This window comes from Dama dama, chromosome 19, assembly GCF_033118175.1.
Source record: "Dama dama isolate Ldn47 chromosome 19, ASM3311817v1, whole genome shotgun sequence".
In the NCBI taxonomy this organism is placed as follows: domain Eukaryota; kingdom Metazoa; phylum Chordata; class Mammalia; order Artiodactyla; family Cervidae; genus Dama; species Dama dama.
The window spans coordinates 47,736,435-47,757,287 of record NC_083699.1 but is presented as its reverse complement, the minus strand read 5'-3'; the positions used below and the strand labels follow the sequence as shown (position 1 = coordinate 47,757,287).

The 20,853-nt window shown below is 38.7% G+C and overlaps 1 protein-coding gene across 3 annotated transcripts; it reads right to left on the bottom strand.

Annotated features, from left to right (window-relative positions):
• Positions 1–10,890: 10,890 nt before the first annotated feature.
• WDR53 (WD repeat domain 53) lies at positions 10,891–20,702 on the bottom strand. Of its 3 annotated transcripts, XM_061166909.1 has the most exons (4): positions 20,616–20,664; positions 19,993–20,032; positions 14,480–14,975; positions 10,891–11,512 (listed from the first exon to the last, which is right to left on the bottom strand). In XM_061166909.1, the coding sequence occupies exons 3-4, from the start codon at positions 14,957–14,959 to the stop codon at positions 10,916–10,918; spliced, it is 1,077 nt and encodes a 358-aa protein (XP_061022892.1). In that variant the 5' UTR covers positions 14,960–14,975; positions 19,993–20,032; positions 20,616–20,664; the 3' UTR covers positions 10,891–10,915. The 3 variants fall into 3 exon arrangements, with proteins under 3 accessions (XP_061022892.1, XP_061022891.1, XP_061022893.1); XM_061166908.1 differs by lacking the exon at positions 19,993–20,032 and having other exon boundaries at positions 20,616–20,702; XM_061166910.1 differs by lacking the exons at positions 19,993–20,032; positions 20,616–20,664 and adding an exon at positions 16,477–16,865.
• Positions 20,703–20,853: the final 151 nt, after the last annotated feature.

The window sequence follows — 20,853 nt, the reverse complement described above, 5'->3', positions numbered from 1 at the left end:
AAAAGTTCCCTCGTACTTATTTGCAATCAATTCTATACCCACCTCTGACCTCTGGTAACCTCTGATCTGCTTTCTTCTTTGCCTTTTCTAGAGTGTCACATAAGTAGAATGATACAGTATTTTGGTCTGACTTCCTTTAGGTATCATAATGCTTTTGAAATTTTCTTGCATGTATCAAGTTTGTTCCTCTTCTCAATAATATTCCACTGATATGGACATACTATAATGTGCTTAAATAGTTACCAGTTGATGGACATTTGGTTTGTTTTCAATTTGGCTATAATGAATAAGTAGCTATAAACATTTGAGTAGGGACCTTTGTATGGACCTAAGTTTTTATTTCTCTTGGGCAAATATCTAGGAGTGGACTTGGTGGGTCATGGGTAAGTATGTTTGACTTCATAAAAACTGCCAAACTTTTCTTCCAAAATGGCTGATCCATTTTTTATTCTTAACAATATAAGAGTTCCAGTTGCTCTGCATCCTTTCCAACATTGTCAGTCTTTTTGATTTTAGCTATTCTGATGGATACATATAGATATAACCTTGTGATACTGTGTTTACCTAGTGACTATTGATATCAGCTGCCTTCTCATGTGAGGTGAAAGTCACTCAGTCGTGTCCAACTCTTTGCGACCCCATGGATTATACAGTCCATGGAATTCTCTAGGCCAGAATACTGGTATGGGTAGCCTTTATCTTTTCCAGGGGCTCTTCCCAACCCAGGGATCAAACACAGGTCTCTGGCATTGCAGGCAGATTCTTTACCAGCTGAGCCACAAGGAAAGCCCAAGAATACTGGAGTGGGTAGCCTTTCTCTTTTCCAGCAGATCTTCCTGACCCAGAAATCAAACCAGGGTCTCCCGCATTGCAGGCGGATTCTCTACCAACTGAACTACGAGGGAAGCCCATATCTTCTTACCTTCTCATGTACTTATTAGCTATTTGTAAATTCACTTTGGTGAAGTGTCTGTTCAAATTCTTTGTTCATTTTTAAACTGGATTGTCTTTTCATTAAGTTGTAAGAACTTAATGAATATGTATGTAAGTCCTTTAACAGATATGTGTTCTACAAATATTTTCTCCCAGTTTATGGCTTGCCTTTATATTTTCATAAATTTTTTTTTTTTTTTGAGGAGGGGGGAAGAGCAGAAGTGTTCCATTTTGGTGAGGTCCAACTTGGACTTCATTTTTTTCTTTTATGGTTCATGCTTTTTGTGTCCTAAGAAACCTTTGTCTAACTGAAAGCCACAAGATCTTTTTCTGTCTTTCCTACTTTTTTATAGCATTAGCATCATGTGAAATGCTGGGCTGGATGAAGCACAAGCTGGAATCAAGATTGCGGGGAGAAATATCAATAACCTCAGATATGCAGATGGCACCACTCTTATGGCAGAAAGCGAAGAACTAAAGAGCCTCTTGATGAAAGTGAAAGAGGAGAGTGAAAAAGTTGGCTTAAAACTCAACATTCAGAAAACTAAAATCATGGCATCTGGTCCCATCACTTCATGGCAAATAGATGGGAAAACAATGGAAACAGTGACAGACTAGTTTTTTGGGCTCCAAAATCACTGCAGATGGTGAATGCAGCCATGAAATTAAAAGATGCTTACTCCTTGGAAGAAAAGCTATGACCAACCTAGATAGCATATTAAAAAGCAAAGTCATTACTTTTCCAACAAAGGTCCATCTAGTCAAAACTATGGTTTTTCCAGTAGTCATGTATGGATGTAAGAGTTGGACTATAAAGAAAGCCAAATGCAGAAGAATTAATGTTTTTGAACTGTGGTGTTGGAGAGGACTCTTGAGAGTCCCTTAGACTGCAAGGAGATCCAACCAGCCCATCCTAAAGGAAATCAGTCCTGAATGTTCATTGGAAAGACTGATGCTGAAGCTCCAACACTCTGACCACCTGATGCAAAGAACTAACTCATTGGAAAAGACCCTGATGCTGGGAAAGATTGAAGGCAGGAGGAGAAGGGGACGACAGCAGATGAGATGATTGGATGGCATCACCAACTCAATGGACATGAATTTAAGCAGGCTCCAGGAGTTGGAGATGGACAGGGAAGCCTGGCATGCTGCAGGCCCTGGGGTCACAAAGACTTGGACACAACTGAGTGACTGAACTGAAGTGAACTGAACTGACAGTATTAGCTCTTATGATCCATTGTTTATGGTATAAAGTAATGGCTGAGGTTCGTTTTTTGGCATATAACATCCAATTGTTCCAGCAATATTTGTTGGAAAGACCATAATTGGATTGTGTTCCATGTTGGATGATGATATTGGAAATACCACATTGAATTACTTTGCTGAAAACGTTTGCCATAAACATGCAAGACAAGTGCATAAAAGGATGCTCAAGATCAGAAGTTGTTAGGAAATGCAAATCAAAACTACATTGAAATAATTCACACTGATTCCAATGGCTACAATAAAAAGAAAAAACAAATGTTGGTGAGGATGTGGAAAAATGGGAATCTTCATAATTTGCTGCTCAGAATATAAAATGTTGCAGTAACTCTGGAAAACAATTGGGCAATTCTTCAAAATATTAAATACATAGTTACTGTGTGTGTGTATGTGTGTCTGCACAGTTGTGTCTGACTCTTTGAGACTCTAAGGACTGTAGCCTTCCAGCCTCCTCTGTCCAGTCCATGGGATTTTCCAGGCAAGAATACTAGAGTGGGTTCCCATTTCCACCTCCAGGGTATCTTCCCGGCCCAGGGATTGAACCCAAGTCTCTTGCGTCTCCTGCACTGGCAGGCAGATTCTTTACCACTGAGTCCATTAATCACAGTAGCCCCAAAGTGGAAACTACCTTACACATCTATCAACTGATGAATAAAAAATGTGATATATATACATATATTTGTGTGTATGTATATACTTGTATACAAACACATATAATGGAATATTATTTGGCTATAAAAAGTAATGATGTATTGATACATGCTATAACATGAATGAATCTTGGAAACATTATGCTAAGTGAAAGAAGCCAGTCATACAGACCACATATTATTTCATTTATATGAACTGTCCAGAATTGGCAAAGCTACAGAAATGGGAAGTAGGTTAATGATTGCCTAGGGTGGTTTAAGGAGAAATGGGGAGTAACTGCTAATGGGTACAGGGATTCCTTTGGAGGGAGGGAGAGAAATTTTCTAAAATCAGGTTGTGGTGATGGTGTTACAATTTAATACAAACCATTCCATTGTACATTTTAATTGGGTGAATCATATAGTATTGAATTATACCTTAATGTTTTTTTTTAAAAACTCCCCTCAAAATTATGGATTTAAAATTTTTGCTCTCTAAGGCTATATTCTTGTTTCTACCGGTGCCATAAACCAATTACTTCCAGTGTTTGAAAGAGCAGCTGTCTCCTCTCTTACATGGTTAGAATAAAACTTTTTCTAGTTACAAAGCATACAAAAGCACATTAAGACAAAAAAAAAGTTTAGTTTTACTGATGTCAATTACATAAGCCAAAGCAGCTAAAGTAAACAAAGTATAAGGGAGAATTGCAGATCACTGGGAATGCAGTCAGACCTCAGTTTCGCTCTCTGGTTTTCCTCCTGCTACATGGGTACCACCTGACCAGTTAGAACATGGCCTGCTGCTTCCCCAAACCCTTCACATTACAGGACTTTAGCCTTGTGACCTTCCAAATTCTCCTTGCATATCTGTATTTTTATATTAGAAACAAAATTTTTTCATAGCTTTAATTCCTCTTTCCAAACACGTGTATGTACCAGTAATCAAGAAATAATCGAGAAGGGAGGAAATTGCCATCACCTGTGTCTTTATAATTCATAATGTCAGCATATGTCTGCATATGCTTATACTGTTTGCAGCTCTGTCTAGCTCCTGAATCTGAGACGTATAGTTTGGGTGCTTGTGAACACTTCAGCCAGCCTCAGAGCTTGGCTGAGAAAGGACCACAAGATACAAGAATGATCCTGGGTAGGTATGGGTGTCATCTATTACTTCCTATTTTCAGAGGGAGGGATAGAATCCCAGAGAAGTGTCATCAAATGGCAAGATGAAGCCGGGATCCTGTGTCACAGATGTTTGCTTTAGTCTTTCAGAAAAATATGTTCAGTTCAAATACCAATTTATTCAATTTTCATTCTTTCATGAGTACACACACAAGCTACAGAATAAAGGCTCTCCTCATCAGTCTATGGTTATATAGACTGTATCTGACATAATGACATTCTACTACATCTTAATCATTTTTTCCTTTTTTCTTTTGGCTGTGTCATGTGACAAACAAGATCTTAGTTTTCCTGACCAGGGATCGAATCCATGCCCCTGCACTTGGAGCACAGAGTCTTAACCACTGGACTTACAGTGAAGTCCCAGTAATTTTTTTTTTTTCTCTTTTAATTTAAAAAAATTTCTTCTTTATTTTGGGCTGCTCTGGGTCTTCATTTCGGCATGGGGGCTCTTCATCATGGCGTGTGGGCCTCTCTAGTTGCAGCATATGGGCTTAGTTGCCCCTTGGCACCAGGGATGGAACCTGCGCCCCCCCTGCGTTGGAAGGCAGTTACTTAGCCACTGGACCACCAGGGAAATCCCAACTTTTTCTTTTTTAAATTGAGCTACATTTGACATATAACATTGTATAAGTTTAAGGTGTGCAACACATTTATCTGATACATTTATATTGTAATATGATTGCCACTGCAGCAATAGCTAACATTTCAACCTCATCATAGTTATTAACTCTTCCACCACTGTGAACAACCAAGGTATAGTCTCTTAGCAAGTTGAATGTTTATAATACAACCTGTTGTCTGTAATCACTGTTCTGTGCACTAGATCTCCAGGACTTATTTATACACTAGCTGCAAATATGTACCCTTAAACATCTCTCCCCTTCTCCCCACCCCTGGCTTCTGGTAGCCACCACTTTACTCTCTTATTCTTTTGGTTTTTTTAGGTTCCACGTATAATAGATATTATACAGTATTTGTCTTACTCTGACATATCTCACTTAGCAAATTGTTCTCAAGATCCATCCACAGTTACAAAAGGCAGAACTTCTTTTTCTCTTGGCTGAATAGTATTCCATTGCATGTATGTACCACATCTTAACTTATCCTTTGATACACACTTAGGTTGTTTCTCTGTTATTGTGAATAATGCTGCAATAAATACGGAGTTTATATGTCTCTTTGTGGAGAAGGAAATGGCAATCCACTTCAGTATTCTTGCCTGGAGAATCCCATGGACAGAGGAGCCTGGTGGGCTACAGTCCCTGGGGTCGCACAGAGTCAGACATGTCTTTTCAATAACCAGTTTTCATTCCTCTGGACATATACTCAGAAGTGGGATTACTGGATTATATGTTAGTTTCATTTTTAGTTTTTTGAGGACTCTGCATACCAACTTACAGTCCCATCCACAGTGCAGAAGGGGTCTCTTTTTTTCCAAACCCTTGTCAACACTTGTTTTCTCTTCTTGATAGTAGTCATTCTTACAGGTGAGGTATCTCTTGAGGAGTGATGCTGAGCACGTTTTTATGTGCCTGTTAGTCAGTTAGATATCTTCTTTGGAAAAAATATCTATTTCATTCCTCTGCATGTTTTTTTTTTTTTCCGCTATTGAGTTGTACAAGTTCTTTAAATTTTGGATATTAACTCTGTATCTAATCAATATATGATTAGAAGAAAAATTTCTCTCATTCTATAGTTACCTTTTTATTTTGTAGTTTCTTTAGTTGTGTGGAAGCTTTTAAATTGGATGGAGTTCTACTTGCTTTTCGTTGTTTGTGCTTTTGGTCCAAAAAATCATTGTGAAGGGTAGTATCAAGGAGCTTCTTTCCTCCTGTTGAGGTAAGTTTTATGGTTTCAAGTCTCATGTTTAAGACTTTCAACTTAATTTTTTGTGACTAGTGTAAGATAGGGATCCAGTTTTCCTGCATGTGATTATCCAGTTTTTCCAACACCATTTGCTGAAGAAACTATTGTTTCCCCACTTGTCAAGTAACAGCTGATCATATATGCAGGAGTTTAATTCTGGGCTATTTTCTTCTTTGGTCTGTGTGTCCATTTTTATGCCAGTACCATACTGGTTTAATTACTACAGCTTTACTGTATAGTCCCAAAGCAGGACATGTGATGGCTTTCTTTCTTTCTCAGGGTTGCTTTAGCTATTTGGGGCCTTTTGTAGTGCCCTACATTTTTAGGATTATTTTTTGCTATTTGAAAAATGCTGTTGAAATTTTGATAGGGATTACACTGAATCTATAGATGACATTGTGGAGCATGTACATTTTAACAATAATACTCTCTTCTAGTCCGTGAACACAGGATGTCCCTCCACTTGTTTGTGTCTTCTTTGATTTCTTTCAGCAAAGTCTTGTAGTTTTCATTTTACAGATCTTTCACTTTCTTGTTCCCATGTGTTTTATTGCTTTGATCCTATTGTGAATAGGAGACACTTCTTTTTTCAGATGTTGTAGTGTTGGCGTATAGAAAACAACTCATTTTGGTGTAGTGATTTTAAACTCTTCAACTTTACTGATTCAACAGTTTTTTAGTTGAGTCTTTTTTTTTTCTTTTGCCACACCCCACAGCATGCAGCATCTTAGTTCCCTGACTAGGGATCAAACCCACACCCCCCTGCAATGGAAGTATGGCATCTTAACCACTGGACCATCAGGTAAGTCCCTAGTTGAGTCTATCTTAATGATTTTTAATAAAATATCAACATTGCATTTATCTAGCCACACATTGGTTTGTAACATGATTAACAATCTCGTTCATAACAAAAAAAAAACGCATTCAACTTTCATGTCACTACCTATTTTGACCTTTTGTATCAACATTTATCGTTTTTACTTGATCACTGGATGCTTTGGATGCGTCTTCATTCACTGCCTAGAATGATTATAGGGAAATCATGTTGAAGTGAACTTTGGGTCCCTCTCCTCAAGCATTTTTATGGCTTTAGAGAAAAAGACCTGATGGAGCTCTATCAAGCCTCAGCCCAGTCCTTTTCTCCACTGAGAGCACTAGGGTACAGCAGGGTCTCTCCAGGCACATGAGGGGTTCTGAGTCCTCTCACACCCTCTTCCGGGCTGGGTTAAATCCTGCTTCTCTGGTTGGAGTGTGGCCCAGGTGGTGGGGTGGTGACAGCATGTTTTGTTCATTTCAGTTGACTCGTCCTTAATGTCTCACAATTTCCCTCTTGTCTGACAACTTAGTCTCTAAAACGAACCTTAGTCCAGTGCAAGGGGCAACATTCCTCACTGGGAATGTGCCACAGGAAGAGGGTTGGCTATGAAGGAGACCTACCTCTGTTCAGACTCCAGACTGAGCCACAAGATCCTTATTGTTCTGTCTCTCATCTCTGTGAGACCTGCTCAAGGCTAATCTTCTGCAGTTCTGGTTGCTACCCTCTCTCACCATCAGACTTTAGTTAAGAATATTAGTCACAGTTGGCTGGCTAAGAGCAAGAATGTGAATTATTGCTAAGTTTCTTAGACACAGTATCAGTGATATGGTTATGTTGAAAAGTGACCTTTTTAGGAGATACATGCTGATTATTTTGAGGTCAAGTGTCATAGTATTTCACTTTCAAATAGTTTAGAAAACCAAATTCACTCATAGAACACATGTGCAGTACCATACTGTTTTTCATTAATTCTCTACTTATAAACAGGAAAACTGAGATGATGGAAGAGCTATTCATAGGTTAAGGCATCAGAATTATACATAATTATGCCAGAGGATGATTGATTAATCCTGAAGGTATTTCTGCTCTTGGCAGGGAGAAGCAACTGGGTGGCACTGCATCAGTTTTAGGACTGTCTATCCCAGACTCCAAACTGACTGTAATTTGGAGAGAACATCAAATGTGAAATGAGCATGGCTGGGTATCTGTAAATTGAGCACTGGTTGGGAGAGCTATGTGTAGCCCTCATAACTGGTATTAAAAATAACCTAAAGCATAAGCAAAGGGTTCAGTCTGGTTGCCAGGCAACCCTGCTGCCAGCTCCCTTCAAGCTGACCTTTATTTTTATTTTTTTCTATCCACATCTCTTAACATTTTCACCTTCTGGATCTCCCTTGTTTCATTTAATACTTAATGATTATTGTTTGTGAGTTGGGGGATCTGGGACAGGCCAAACCACAAGTTCTGAAATTCAATAGGCAGACCCTTGCCCCCAAGCATCTTACAGTCTAATAATGTAAAAAGGTAAGTATATAATTATCTTGATTATGTTCCTTTAACATAATCCTTTACTAGTTGTAATGTTTATCTTCAAATAACCTTTTTCCAAATAAAGTAACATTTACAGGTTCCAGGAATTAGAACCTGGTATTTTGGGGCACATTTTCAGCCTTCTATAGATTTGGGGACTTTGGAAGCCCACTTAGAAGGTGAGGCCACTTAAGTTCTTACTCAGTTATCTGAGGGGCTGGCTGGCTAATCAAGGTAAGCAATATTTAAAAATGGTATCCTGGGACTTCCCTGGAGCCCAGTGGTTAAGACTCCATGCTTCCCCTAGGCGACACAGGTTCAATCTGTGGTTGGAGAACCAATTTCCTGCACGCTGCACCGTGTAAAAAAAAAAGTATCCTGATTCTCTGTATGATTCTCTCTATGGCACTTTCTTTTGCTTACTTTACCAGTGTTTCTTTAAGCTCTCATTAACTAATCTAGTTATACCTTATTGCTTGAGAATGTAAGTCAAACTGTAGCCAAATGACTGACCTAAGAAGAGTTCACTTTGCATACAATTTTCATATCGTAAATTTACCAAAATATCAATAGTTGGTTGTAGATCTTTGGGGTCTATAAGTTCAACCCATACTCTTCTTCCCTGAGAACTAGCTCCCTTACATGTGGGGGCCCCTTTGGCAATACTGATACTAAATGACAACATCCTCCTGATCAGAGGTGACTGTATCAGAGTTAGGCCCATGACAAGTGAGACCAATCAGATTATCTTCAGGGCCTTGGAACTTAGACACTACTCACTCGGGTTCTGGAATTGAAAAAGGTTGCTGATGTAGCCCTAGAAGGCCATCTTTTGTCAGGTGAAAGAAGCAGAGATAAGTGACCACAGCGACTGAGAGACAGAAAGTATAGGTGTTTTGGTTCTTGACGGCTTCCCTGTTTAGAAATGGAGAGTCAAGCTACATTTTTGTTCTGGGTTGAGTGAATTCTGCACTTCTACCCCCCCCCCCCCCCCCCATAGTAAATTTCCCTTTTCACTGAGGCAGTGGGTACCTGTTATCAGCAACCAAAAGAAGTTTAAAATTAATGTTTCAATCCTGGTTTAAATACTTCCCACCTTGTTCCCATAACATTATTAAAGCTTAATAGCTAAAATAATGCTGCACTTGGGTAATTTCCCAAAAGATTTCTCTAAAATCTCCAGAGATGACCCATGATTATTAGTCATTCCTGACATTTTAATACATATTAGAATCACTGGACACAGTATTACTATGATGTTGGTTTCCTTTCATAAACAGTAGCATGGAAGGGACCTTAGGGAATGTCTAATTCAACCTCTGTACTTTCAAGTAAGGAACTCAAGGCCCAAAATGGCCAAGAATTTTGCCCAGTTCTGGGATTAGAAACTTGTTTCTGTCAATAGTCAGACCAAGGTCCTGTCAATGGATATTTCAGGGCCAAGATGGTAGTCTCCTTGCTTTAAATTTCAAGTAAGATTAAGCAATATTTATTGACTGCCCACATAATTGGTCAGGACTCTTTTATTAATAGTTAACAAGTTTTAAAAAAAAGGCTTTAGGAATATACTTGTTTCAGGCATAGCTGGTTCTAGGCTCAACATTACTATGAGGAGTCTCTCTCCCCATCCCTAGGCAAGACTTTTCACTTTTTCTGTAGGTGAGGCACCTACAGACATCCTATCAGCTTAACTACCTCAGCTGTAAAAACCTGATTAGTCTTAGACTTCTCTGTTATATGAGCCGAAAAATTCCTTATTTCCTTAAGTCAATTTGAATTTGGTTTCTGTCATCTGCAGCAAGCATTCTAAAATTGAGCTTATCAAAGAATTCTCCACAAACCAGCATAATGGTAACTAATCAGATTCTCTCTTTAAAACTCTGAATATAAGAGTAGGCAGTTAAAGCAGAAGCTGAAAGAACATGCAGAAAAATCAGCAATCCAGGGCATGATGAAAACTTACTCTAGACACAATGTCTTGGCTTCTATTCTCAACCTCTTCTATTTACCTCATATCTTCTGCTTAGTCAGAGTTTCTGCTTATTCATAACTTCAGCTTATTCTTGGTCCTAACAGCATCACAGCCTGGATGGCTGCATAATATCCTAAACTGATTTGACCCTGGAACACTTTTCTTAGAAACAGCAAAAGGCAATTGTCAGTAAAATATTCTGGGCTTTACACAGAACAAGCAAGAACAGGTTTCCTCTTTCAACTTGGTAAAGATCCTTATGACATCCTGGAATTACTAATGTTATAACTAATGTGGTGACCACATTTGGATCAGGATGTGGGCTTTCCTAAGGCAAGAGGCTTGACAAGACAATGAAGATCCTTTGCAGATAAGTAATTGTGCCTGCAATTTTCTTGGATCCTCAAGTTACTTAACATCTCTGAGTTTTGATTCCTGTGGCAATAAAATGAAGGAAGTCACCCACTTCATTAATCTGGAATACGAAATGAAACACATGTAAAATGCTGGAGTACAATCAGGACTCAGTGAATATTCGTTCTCTTTCCCCAAATTTTAATATGTCACTTACCATATGAAGTGTTATCCAATTATCTCCTTTTGCTCACATGTTATGGAATGGTATTATTCCATGTATGACAAAGAGTTTAAACAAAGAATGTGGATTAATTTTTAATTTACGAAATGTTTCGCTGTGGTTTTTCAAATGTTTTATTGGATTTAAAATTCTTTTAAGGGATACACTGATATACAACTAGTTTGATCAGCTACCAATATATTCTGGTACCCTTTTATTTTTGTACTTAACAGCCAGTTCACTTTTTCTCCATGTTCAATACTTAACTTTGGTACAATTTTGCCATGTTCATCTTCACCTGTTACTGAAGCATGAGTGTTTCCACCTTGCTTGGTGTAAGTTGCCCTTTTGGTTTTCTTCCTGTGAGTATGTTTGGTTGGACTCTTATGTTTTTTTTCAATTTCACTGCTTACATCCCACAGCTTTACCTTTCCATCATTCCCTCCAGTAAGCAGCAAATAGGATTCTCGAAGAAAGCAGACTTGGGAAACCCCCAAAGTATGGCCCTTAAATCCCAGTTCCTGTTCACACTTGACTCCCATCACCCTAAAGATTCGAACCTTACCATCTTCTGCACCGCAACTAAAAACATTGCCACACGATGCCACAGACACAGAGTGGGCTAAGGCAGGGTTTAAAAGCTGACCAGGTGATTGTGGACTTTCCATTTCTTCTGTTTCATCCTCCTGTAAATTTGTAATCCAGAGTGGCCGGGCTTTGCGAAGGTTCCACAGCATCACCTTTAAATAAGAGGAAGTTACACAGTGTTCTAAATAGTTTGTTTCATGAACATGCTTATTCTACTTCTAACAAAGTAGTCTGAGAAAGATTAGCAGGATACATTCCCAGCAATATTAAACAAAAATTCACATGGCACCACAGCATGCCAGTGGGATGCTACCCTGGTGCCAAGACTAGAATGCCAATGGGCAGCAAGGAAGGTATAATCTAAAAACAAGCTCTTGAGTAACTCTGGATCAACAAACCCTTTAATGTGTAATCCAAACTCTTAAGCAGATGCCAATTTCTTTAAGTCATCCTACCCTAACTGCTATAAGTAAAACTGAAAATGAGGAAATTTATTAATTTTAGCCTATGCTTGTTACAAGTAGAAATACCTATCAACTAAATACACTAAACCCAGGATCAAACCTGGGTCTCCCACAATGGAGGCAGATTCTTTCCCGTCTGCACCACCAGGGAAGCTTAATGCCTAGCATAGTACCTGGAGAAAAGAGCAGAAGTTCTAAACAAATCTGCTAATTTGACATCCTGGTATACTTGGCTTTTTACTGTTGTTCTCTACCATGATCTTGGACCTACTAAGTGGATTTAGATAAAATGTGATTTAAAAACCCATGTACACCCATGGCTGATTCATGTCAATGTGTGGCAAAAACCACCACAATATTGTACAGTAATTGTACACAATATTGTAAAGTAATTAGCCTCCAATTAAAATCAATTAATTAATTAATTTAAAAAAAGAATGTGATAAGAAAGGAAAAAAAAATTTAAAACAAAGCAGTAAGTTCTGTGAATTGATTTTACTCCAAACTTCAGCAACTGTCTTCCTGTTAGCAACCAACTTGAAAAAGAAAATATTCTTCATACTTTCAGAGAGAACAGACAGCTTTATTTTACCATCTAGTACCATCCCTGAATTATGACTCATGATTTAAAAGGGACACTAGGATAAGCATGACCTTGTTTAGTTAAAAGCACAGATCTGAACTGACAATATTACCACTGCTGATTATACTAAGGTTTGGTTTGCTATTCAAAGTAACTTCCTTCAACTCAGCCTACTTTCAAAAGAGGTGATACTCAGAAGTGAATGCAAGCATATCAAAGTGACCCTGCTAAAAAATTTCTCATACAAAAACATTTCTTTCCACATAAAAGATTCATTTTCAAGGGGAAAAAAAAGGCCCTTTCACTATCACTTTTTCTATTTAAACCTATCTAAATCAAAGGATCTAATTTTTATAATTAATAACAAAGATAGGTATGTTGAATTTATCTATTATGTGTGGCAATAATTCAGTTCCTGCCTTGAGATAAAACACCTTATTCAGAGATAAATTATTCTCATTAATCTGATAAAAACTCCCTTCCACTATCATACCGACATTCTTGGACCCCTCCATACGCTGGCTATTCTTAAAGTTCAGAAAAATACCAGAAAAACAGATTTTAAGAAGCAAACTGGAAGAAATTATAGTTTCAACTCCAGTTAAAGAAGTAATTTCAGTTAGAAGTAATGACTGTACTATCTTAGTCACTTTTGTTATATATCACAAACCAATGCAGCAGTTAATCTACAGTGAATTTTTAGCAATTCTTGACAAATCAAAAAGCAAAAGACTTCTTTTCACAATATATTTATTTCTTATAGTATTCTCTAACACCTGCCTGGCACTAAACCTTCTCATCTAGAACTGGAGGTAAAATGGTAAATTCTGGATGCCTGCTTCTTATCTAATCTGTGACTGCTATACATTTAACTGGTTGACTGCCGTGCCTAACCCAGTTAATGAACCAGTGATTGAAAACTGGTATAGCTTAAGGATGAATGAATGAGTAGTCAAAGAAACACTGTACAATCAGCCTACTTAAAACAGATATCTGACTGGTTGTGTAGGTCTTTCTGCCTAACAAAGTAAGATTATCTTCACTAGTGTAGAAAAATGTAGATTTATTAAAGTTTTGGGCAAGACCTAGGAGTAGAAAAGGAATTTTGATGTCATGGGATCACTGTGCCCTGTGGGTGTAAAATGATTCTCAACAGAGGCACTACAAATTTTTGGTAGGATAATATTTGTTTAGGGGCTGCCCCAGTGCAGCAGGACATCCACTGATTCTTCCTAGTAAAAAGACCAGTAGCTTTGGGTCGGGGTGGCAGTCAGAGTGACAACAACTAAAATTAGTCTCATTTATTTCTAAATTATAAGGAGGTGTGGAGGATAGAGAAGTGGTAAAGATCACTGGCCTGGAAGTGACCAGGAGTCTTACAAGATACTATAAGTAGTTGAGAAAGTAGATCAATGCCTAGAACAGTGTTGGGCACACGTATCATCTATTTAAATAAATATCTTTGGTGTCACAGAGAAAAAATATAGGCTTTAAAGTCAGAGAGATTGAGGTTTGAATTCCAATTCAGACAGCTGTGGGAAAACTCAATTTGAATCTCAGTTTCCTCATTTATAAAAAAGAAACAATATGATCAGGGTGTGATTAGAAAGAAAACTAATATATGTAAAGCAGTGTAAAGTGGTAAGTGATCACCAAAGGGAAGCCATGCCTATTCTCACTCCAGTGATTTAGAGTAAAACCAATAATAGATCCAGGCCCTCTAACTTTTTTTTTAAACTACAAACTTTATGGAGAGTGGTGGGTGATAAACTCTGTCTTTAGTATGGTTTGTTTAAACAGACGTTTAGAATCAAATATTCAAATTCTCATGTTTTAAGAATGTCTTAAAGCATAGAGAAAAAGTGAAAGATTAATAATTACTTTGTTAATCTACTAGACTTTGTCAAATTAGCATTAAACACTCAGTAGACATAAAGTTTACGGTTCCTAAATACATAAGGCATGTCTGTAGAGAACAGAAAATGCCAAGATATATTTAGCCCGATCAATAATTTGATTCTATTAGCAAATCCCATTTAGAAATTATCCATGTACTCTCTGCAAGACATCACCTGCATATCCAGTCCACATGACACCAGGCTCTGAGGCCTCTGAGGTCGAAAAGCTACAGAGGAACAGATATTGGAATGTCTCTTCAGTGATCTGCTAATTTTCTTATTTTCCAGGTCTAGGATTTTGATTGTTCCAGAGTCATCAGCAGAAGCCAGCAGGTTTTCAGTTTCATTTAATGAAAGACAGTTGATTTCTTCTTCATTCACATGAAAATCGTCCAAGGGTTCCTTAAGAGACCTGACATCCAGTATGCTAATGGTTTCTCCATGTGAAGCATAGAGTTTGGTGGGGCAGGATGGAGAAAATAAGACGTTGGTAACATCCTCTGCCCCTTGGAAGCACGTGTGTCCTAAAAGAGTCCCATCTTCACCCCAAACCGTGAGATCTCCACCTTCTGCTCCAGAAGCCACGAGCCCTTCTTGACTTGCATTCAGGCAGAGAATAGGAGAAGAATGTCCACCAGTCCACTTGACTGCCATAATGACCCAGGTAACTCTGTGAAGAGGGGGGATAACTATAATCTCATGTTTTACATAAGAACTCCGTAAGACACAAATTCAATATTTCATTTAGAAAATAAAAGACATCTAAAAAACTCAATCAATAAAAAAAGACATTTGAAGATCAAGCCTACAAAGCCTGGTTAATACAAAACTGTGGCTGGCACATGCCTACATGTGTTTTCCTTGCAATCAGGTACCGAGGTAAGTTTGGTCTTCTAGCCTTTGATGTGAGGCTCACATAGAAATAAACAATAAATACACTTATTTTAAATTAAGAAAAGTCCTTTTTAAGAAAGGGCCACACAATCATCAGGTTATATCCTTTATCTGAATAATGTTTATGGAAAATGAGCACTGGAATTAGACTCTTTGGGTTTGAATAGCTCTATTACCTATCAGCTGGGCAAGTTACTGAATCTATGACCCACTTTTCGTCTCGATAAAATGGGGGTAATAATAACATCCATTTCATGAGATCAGAAAAGATTAAATGACATAATAAATGTCAAATGCATGTAACAGTGCCTGGTATGTAATGAGAACTCAACAAAAGTATTATCATCGTCACTTTGGCTACTTCTATTAGGCTAGTCAAAGTGGCATCATATATATTACACCAATGGTTCTCGAAGTATGGTCTCCAGCAGCACTAGCATCACCTAGGAACTTTTAGAAATATAAATTGTTGGACCCCACTCTAGGCCCACTGAATCAGAAACTCTGATGTCAGCACCCAACAATGTGGTTTAACAAGTCCTCCAGGTGATTCTGATGTATGCTAGAATTTGAAAACCTGTTGTTTTAGTTGCAAAGCTGAGTCCAGCTCTTTTTTGTCCCCATGGACTGTACATCAGGCTCCTCTGTCCATGGGATTTCCCAGGCAAGAATACTGGAGTAGGTTCCTTGTCTAGGGGATCTTTCTGACCCAGGGATCGAACCTGCATCTCCTGCATGACACATGTGTTCTTTACCACTAAGCCACCACGGAAGCCATTGAGAACCTGTACTACACCACTAATCATGAGGGGAACTGGTTAAAAATGCAAACCCTTGGGTCTTCTCATTGGAGACTAATTCAGTCCGTTCTTTAATTTTATTCTCAAAACAACATTTCTGATTGGTATCATTCCATTTTACAGATAATTAAATTGAGTCTCAGAAATTTAAAATAATTTTCCCAAAGTCACCCGTTCAGGATTTGTACTTAGGATCTAGAAGAAAACAATCCTAAATTTCTAAATAATGAAGACCTTTTTATAACAATTCTACTTGATAACAGGTTTAACCTGTTAGTATTTGAAAGTACAGAAAATGACCAAAAGCTACTAATAATTCATTACTGCTTCTAAATATACTCACATTAAAAAAAAAAATCACATTATCACCTACTTGCACTTATATAACAGTAGTATTTATGTGAATTATTTAGATTCCTGATATGCTAGGCAGCCTGTTTCTTTAAACTGGAATTGCCACATAATACTACCCCCTACCTTAACTGTCTCCTGCCGCTGCTGCTGCTGCTATGATGTGTGCTATGATCAGCTTCAGATGTGTGTCTTTTGCGCCCCCCTCCCCCAACTGGGCTGTACTCTACTAGGCTCCTTTGTGGATAGGATTCTCCAGGCAAGAATAATGGAGTGGGCTGTCATGCCCCCCTCCAGGAGATCTTCCCGACCCAGGGATAGAACCTGTGTCTGTTGTCTCCTGCATTGGCAGGTGGGTTCTTTACCACTATCGACACCTGGAAACCCAATTACCTCCTGGGTAAAGCAAAAAAGGAAATTGGGGCAATTTATACAATTAAATGATCAGACAAAAGGAAGCAAACAAATCATCTGAACAAATTATATTTTTCATTCCACAAGACAAAGGAGAGTTTTATCTACTAAGAAACTGCAATAGTTGCTTTAGTATTTTCAGATATAATACCTGAATTTAGTTCAGTTGTACAAAGATAAATTTCCAAATACTGTTTTGAAGAATAATTTAATCTGCTTAAAGTTTCTATTCCCAACACAAGTTTGTTTCCTCCCACTTTTAGCCACACACACATACAAAATCACTAACTAGGCTGCCAAAAAAAAAAACAAACACTGATCTAATAGTAATCAAAGTAACAGAAACATAATCACAAAATCAGATACAGCAATTTTCATATACAAAACAAAGTACAAAAAAAGACAAAGATACATTTAAAAAATTTTAGCAGAAGCACTCAATCAGTAAACAGAAGAAACTAATTAAATAGAGACTGAAGCAAATACATTTTAAAGGAGAGGTTTGGAGAGGAAATGACTCCGGCAGATAAAGACAGGGAACTCTGGTGATTTGACTTTTGCTGACAAGTACTGACATAGTAGTTAAATAATTTTCTACCATAATCAAACCAGTCAATCCTAAAGGAAATCAACCCTGAATATACATTGGAAGGACTGATGCTGAAGCTGAAGCTCCAATACTTTAGCCACCTAATGCGAAGAGCCGACTCGTAGGAAAAGATCGTGTTGCTGAGAAAGATTGAGGGCAGGAGGAGGAGAGGGCAACAAAGGATGAGATGGCTGGATGGCAGCATCTACTCAAAGGACATGAGTTTGAGCAGACTCCAGGAGATAGCGAAGAACAGGGAAGCCTGGCATGCTGCAGTCCATGGGGTCGCAAAGAGTCGGACACAACTGAGCAACTGAACAACAACAAACCATAACAAGGACTTTTGCCAAATGTTCCAGATAAACCAAGGAAAAAGGACACACAACACAATTTAAAATGAAAGGTATTAATATTCAGGCTTAGGAACTGTCATTTGTGATGACTATTGACTCACATGATAAAGACAATATCCTAACTAAAAATATGAATTTTGAATTAATCATTGAAAAGGCTACTTAAGTTACAAATAGTTTATCTATGTAATGAATCTTTAGAGTATAGATCACTTATTCCTAAGTCAGAGTTTTAATTGTTCTACAATGAATTAACTTTAAAAGTCTAGAAGTCTGCCCTCTATAGTTTTAGGATTTTGTGTCCATAAAGGTTTTGGATCTGTGTTGGAATATTAGGTTTTTCACTAAGACAAAAACAAAGCAGGGTTTCTAGTACTTCTATTTCTCCACCACACATCTACCCACAGAGGACCTAAGTAAAGGTTGACTTGCAGACAAAAGTTTTGGTTTTCTTCCTAATGTAACTCTTTTCCAGAAAAGATTAATTCAATTTTAAAGATACATATCGTTAAACTCCACCCCAAAGTGTAAGAGGTTAGGCAATAAATGAATTTTGCACTTCAAGAGACTACTATAGACAACAATACAGTTCCTGTAAAATTTTCCATAATGGAAGCAGTAGTAACTCTTGGACTGTTATTCCCCACAAGTCCAAGGTCAGCTCTACCTTAATATCTACCCACCAGAGTAAAGAACAAATGAAACTTCTAATCTCTACACCACATGGATAATATTCACTGATTACCCAGCTAGTCAGAAAAATTAAAACAGAGACCTATTACAGGAAATATTAGGAAAAAGAGCTGGGCAAGTTCCAGAAATCCATACATTTCGAGGCATTTAATTTAATCATACAGAATACTGATCAGGGATTCAACCAGCGTACCCCCTACCCACCCCGAGCCAAATCACTTCTTTACTTAATCTACAAAATTGAAGTTATTTGCTATTATTTGAAATATTCAATCAAAAAGTATTAATCAGACTGCTGTGGTAGAAGGTAGTGGGAAAAATTAACTACATATAGGTGAAATCAAAACAATCTTTTAGAAATGAGTTGGCAATCTGCCATTTCTTGTTTTTGTTTCACTGGGACTGGAGAGCTACCTGGAAGTAGCTAAGTGCCACTATCTCCACTCAGGTATCAAGTCAACAAGCTTCTCTTCTCAAAGGTAGAAGCCTAAAGAGTCAAGCACAGTAATTAATCATTTCCTATTGTGAATTAGTTTAATTAGATAATAGATGCCTTCCTTCCAACACCTAATGAGATTATGGAGTGTGGGGACGAGGAAGGTGGGGTACTTTGAAAACATATTTATGAAGGGTGGAGTGCAAGATGGAAGTTCTAAGCAGCCAAAGGGCAGAAAGAAAGTACTGAACATGGGGGGAGGGGACATGGTCCTGAGTGTGATGAGCAGGCAAGAAAGAAAAAAGGAGGTAGTGATAAAGGAAAGCTTTTCCTACTTTGAAAGCCTACCTCGGCCACTTGGGGGTACTTTTTTTTAAAAAAGTTACCTCACTGACTGGACTAGATTTACTTCATCAGATCCTTCAGAGGCTCTCCCTCACTTATACCAGGGCAGACAGGATAGAGGCCAATGTCTTTAATAACTGAATGCTAAGTGCTTGCTCCTGTCATATCTCCATTATCCACTTGTCCTTTTCAAGGGTCTGTGCCTTTAAAGCTGTTCATTCTGTCTCTTCTTTGTCACCTTCTTGGATGGACCAACTCTATCCCTGAAGATGTAAAAGAAACTTCAGTGCCTTTCCATACAAAACATGGACTGCCTTCCTGGGATGGTTGAAAGTTGAAAAATGAATAATAAATTCCCTAGCCTGAGGTTTAAATAATATGATAGTCACTATCATTGTAGTAAGTATACTGGTCAACTTTTCTTCACACATTTCAGTTTTCCAAAGTGAGTGGTTGAAGGGCTGTGGCACTGACACTAGTAAGAAAGAAAAGAATCTGAGTGACTAAGCTTGGAGGAAAAAACATCTAAGAAGGGACTGGCAAGTAGTAATCAAACACCACTTAACAGATGGTAGATGCTGTTCTTTTGTTTTTACTGGAAAACAAGAAATGGATTATTCACAGTAGGAGAGCTTTCGAAAAGATTCCTTACGACATAAAGGAAAGACAGTGGCATTGACTACTAGGGTAATCTGTGAGCCCTACTATTATAACAATTACTTTGCAATGTTGCTTTGAGAGTTATACAAACTCTCCCGTAAAGGGCCCCAGTAGATTGCCTGTCTCACATGACGGTTATTATTTTCTCTTACCAAGCATTCTTTAAAGGCTGTCGGAAAACGTTCTGGCCACCTAGGAAAACGTAGTATGATTAAATAATGCTGAAATTCTTTCCCTTCCAAGAAGTTTTCTTAATTATAGCCTCCATGTCCTTCTCCCTACTAGAATGTCTAATTAGTTAAAAACACACCTCAATTCGCCTACTAATCGGTGGGTTAGTAGGAAAGCCTGGGAAAGGCCATATTTTGTCCAAAATAATGTAGCACTTAAAGAGTACTTTAAGGTTACCCAAACATGGGAGGGGGGCGGGAGATATTCAGATGTGGCGACCTCACACGCTATATACAGGCTAGCACACACGTTTTGATAAGCACTGGTACTAAGGGAGAACAAGAACGCCTGACCAGGAAAACACGACCTCAGCAGGCGAAGGAAAAGGAAGAAGATCTAACTCAAACTCAAGGTGGCGGAGCTAGGACTGGCTAGTAAGGAGAGCGAAGCTTCCTGCGTTAGGTTGGAATGGTCAAGCAGGGACGCAAATGACTCAGGTAAACCTTATAGGAAAAGGGGACCAAAAAAGCCAACGCGAGGTCACTATATCAAAAAGGGGGAAAGAGGGAGGATAGCCTGAAACCCACCCGCGCCAACCTCATACCTGCGCTTCCCGCTTCCCACCTAGGCGCCTGGCGATGACCTCACCGGCGAGCGCCCAATCCCGTCTAGCGTAGGGCGGGAGGCGCCGCAGCCAAATAGTCACATCCGGGGCCGAGAGGAACCGCGCGAGCTGGGCGTGCGTCCTTGCTTCGTGCCCTCAACCCGCATGGCGGAGCCACGGGCGCGCCGCGGGGAGGCCGTACGAGTCGGGCGGTTCCGGCGACCGCGCTGAGCCGCGG

Bases quoted from the DNA above. Each gene is read 5' to 3' on its own strand.
- WDR53 (XM_061166908.1), bottom strand. From the start codon at position 14,959: ATGGCAGTCAAGTGGACTGGTGGACATTCTTCTCCTATTCTCTGCCTG. The intron at 11,513-14,479 runs GTGATGTCTTGC...TCTTATTTAAAG, and splicing joins CATGTGGACTGGATATGCAG to GTGATGCTGTGGAACCTTCG.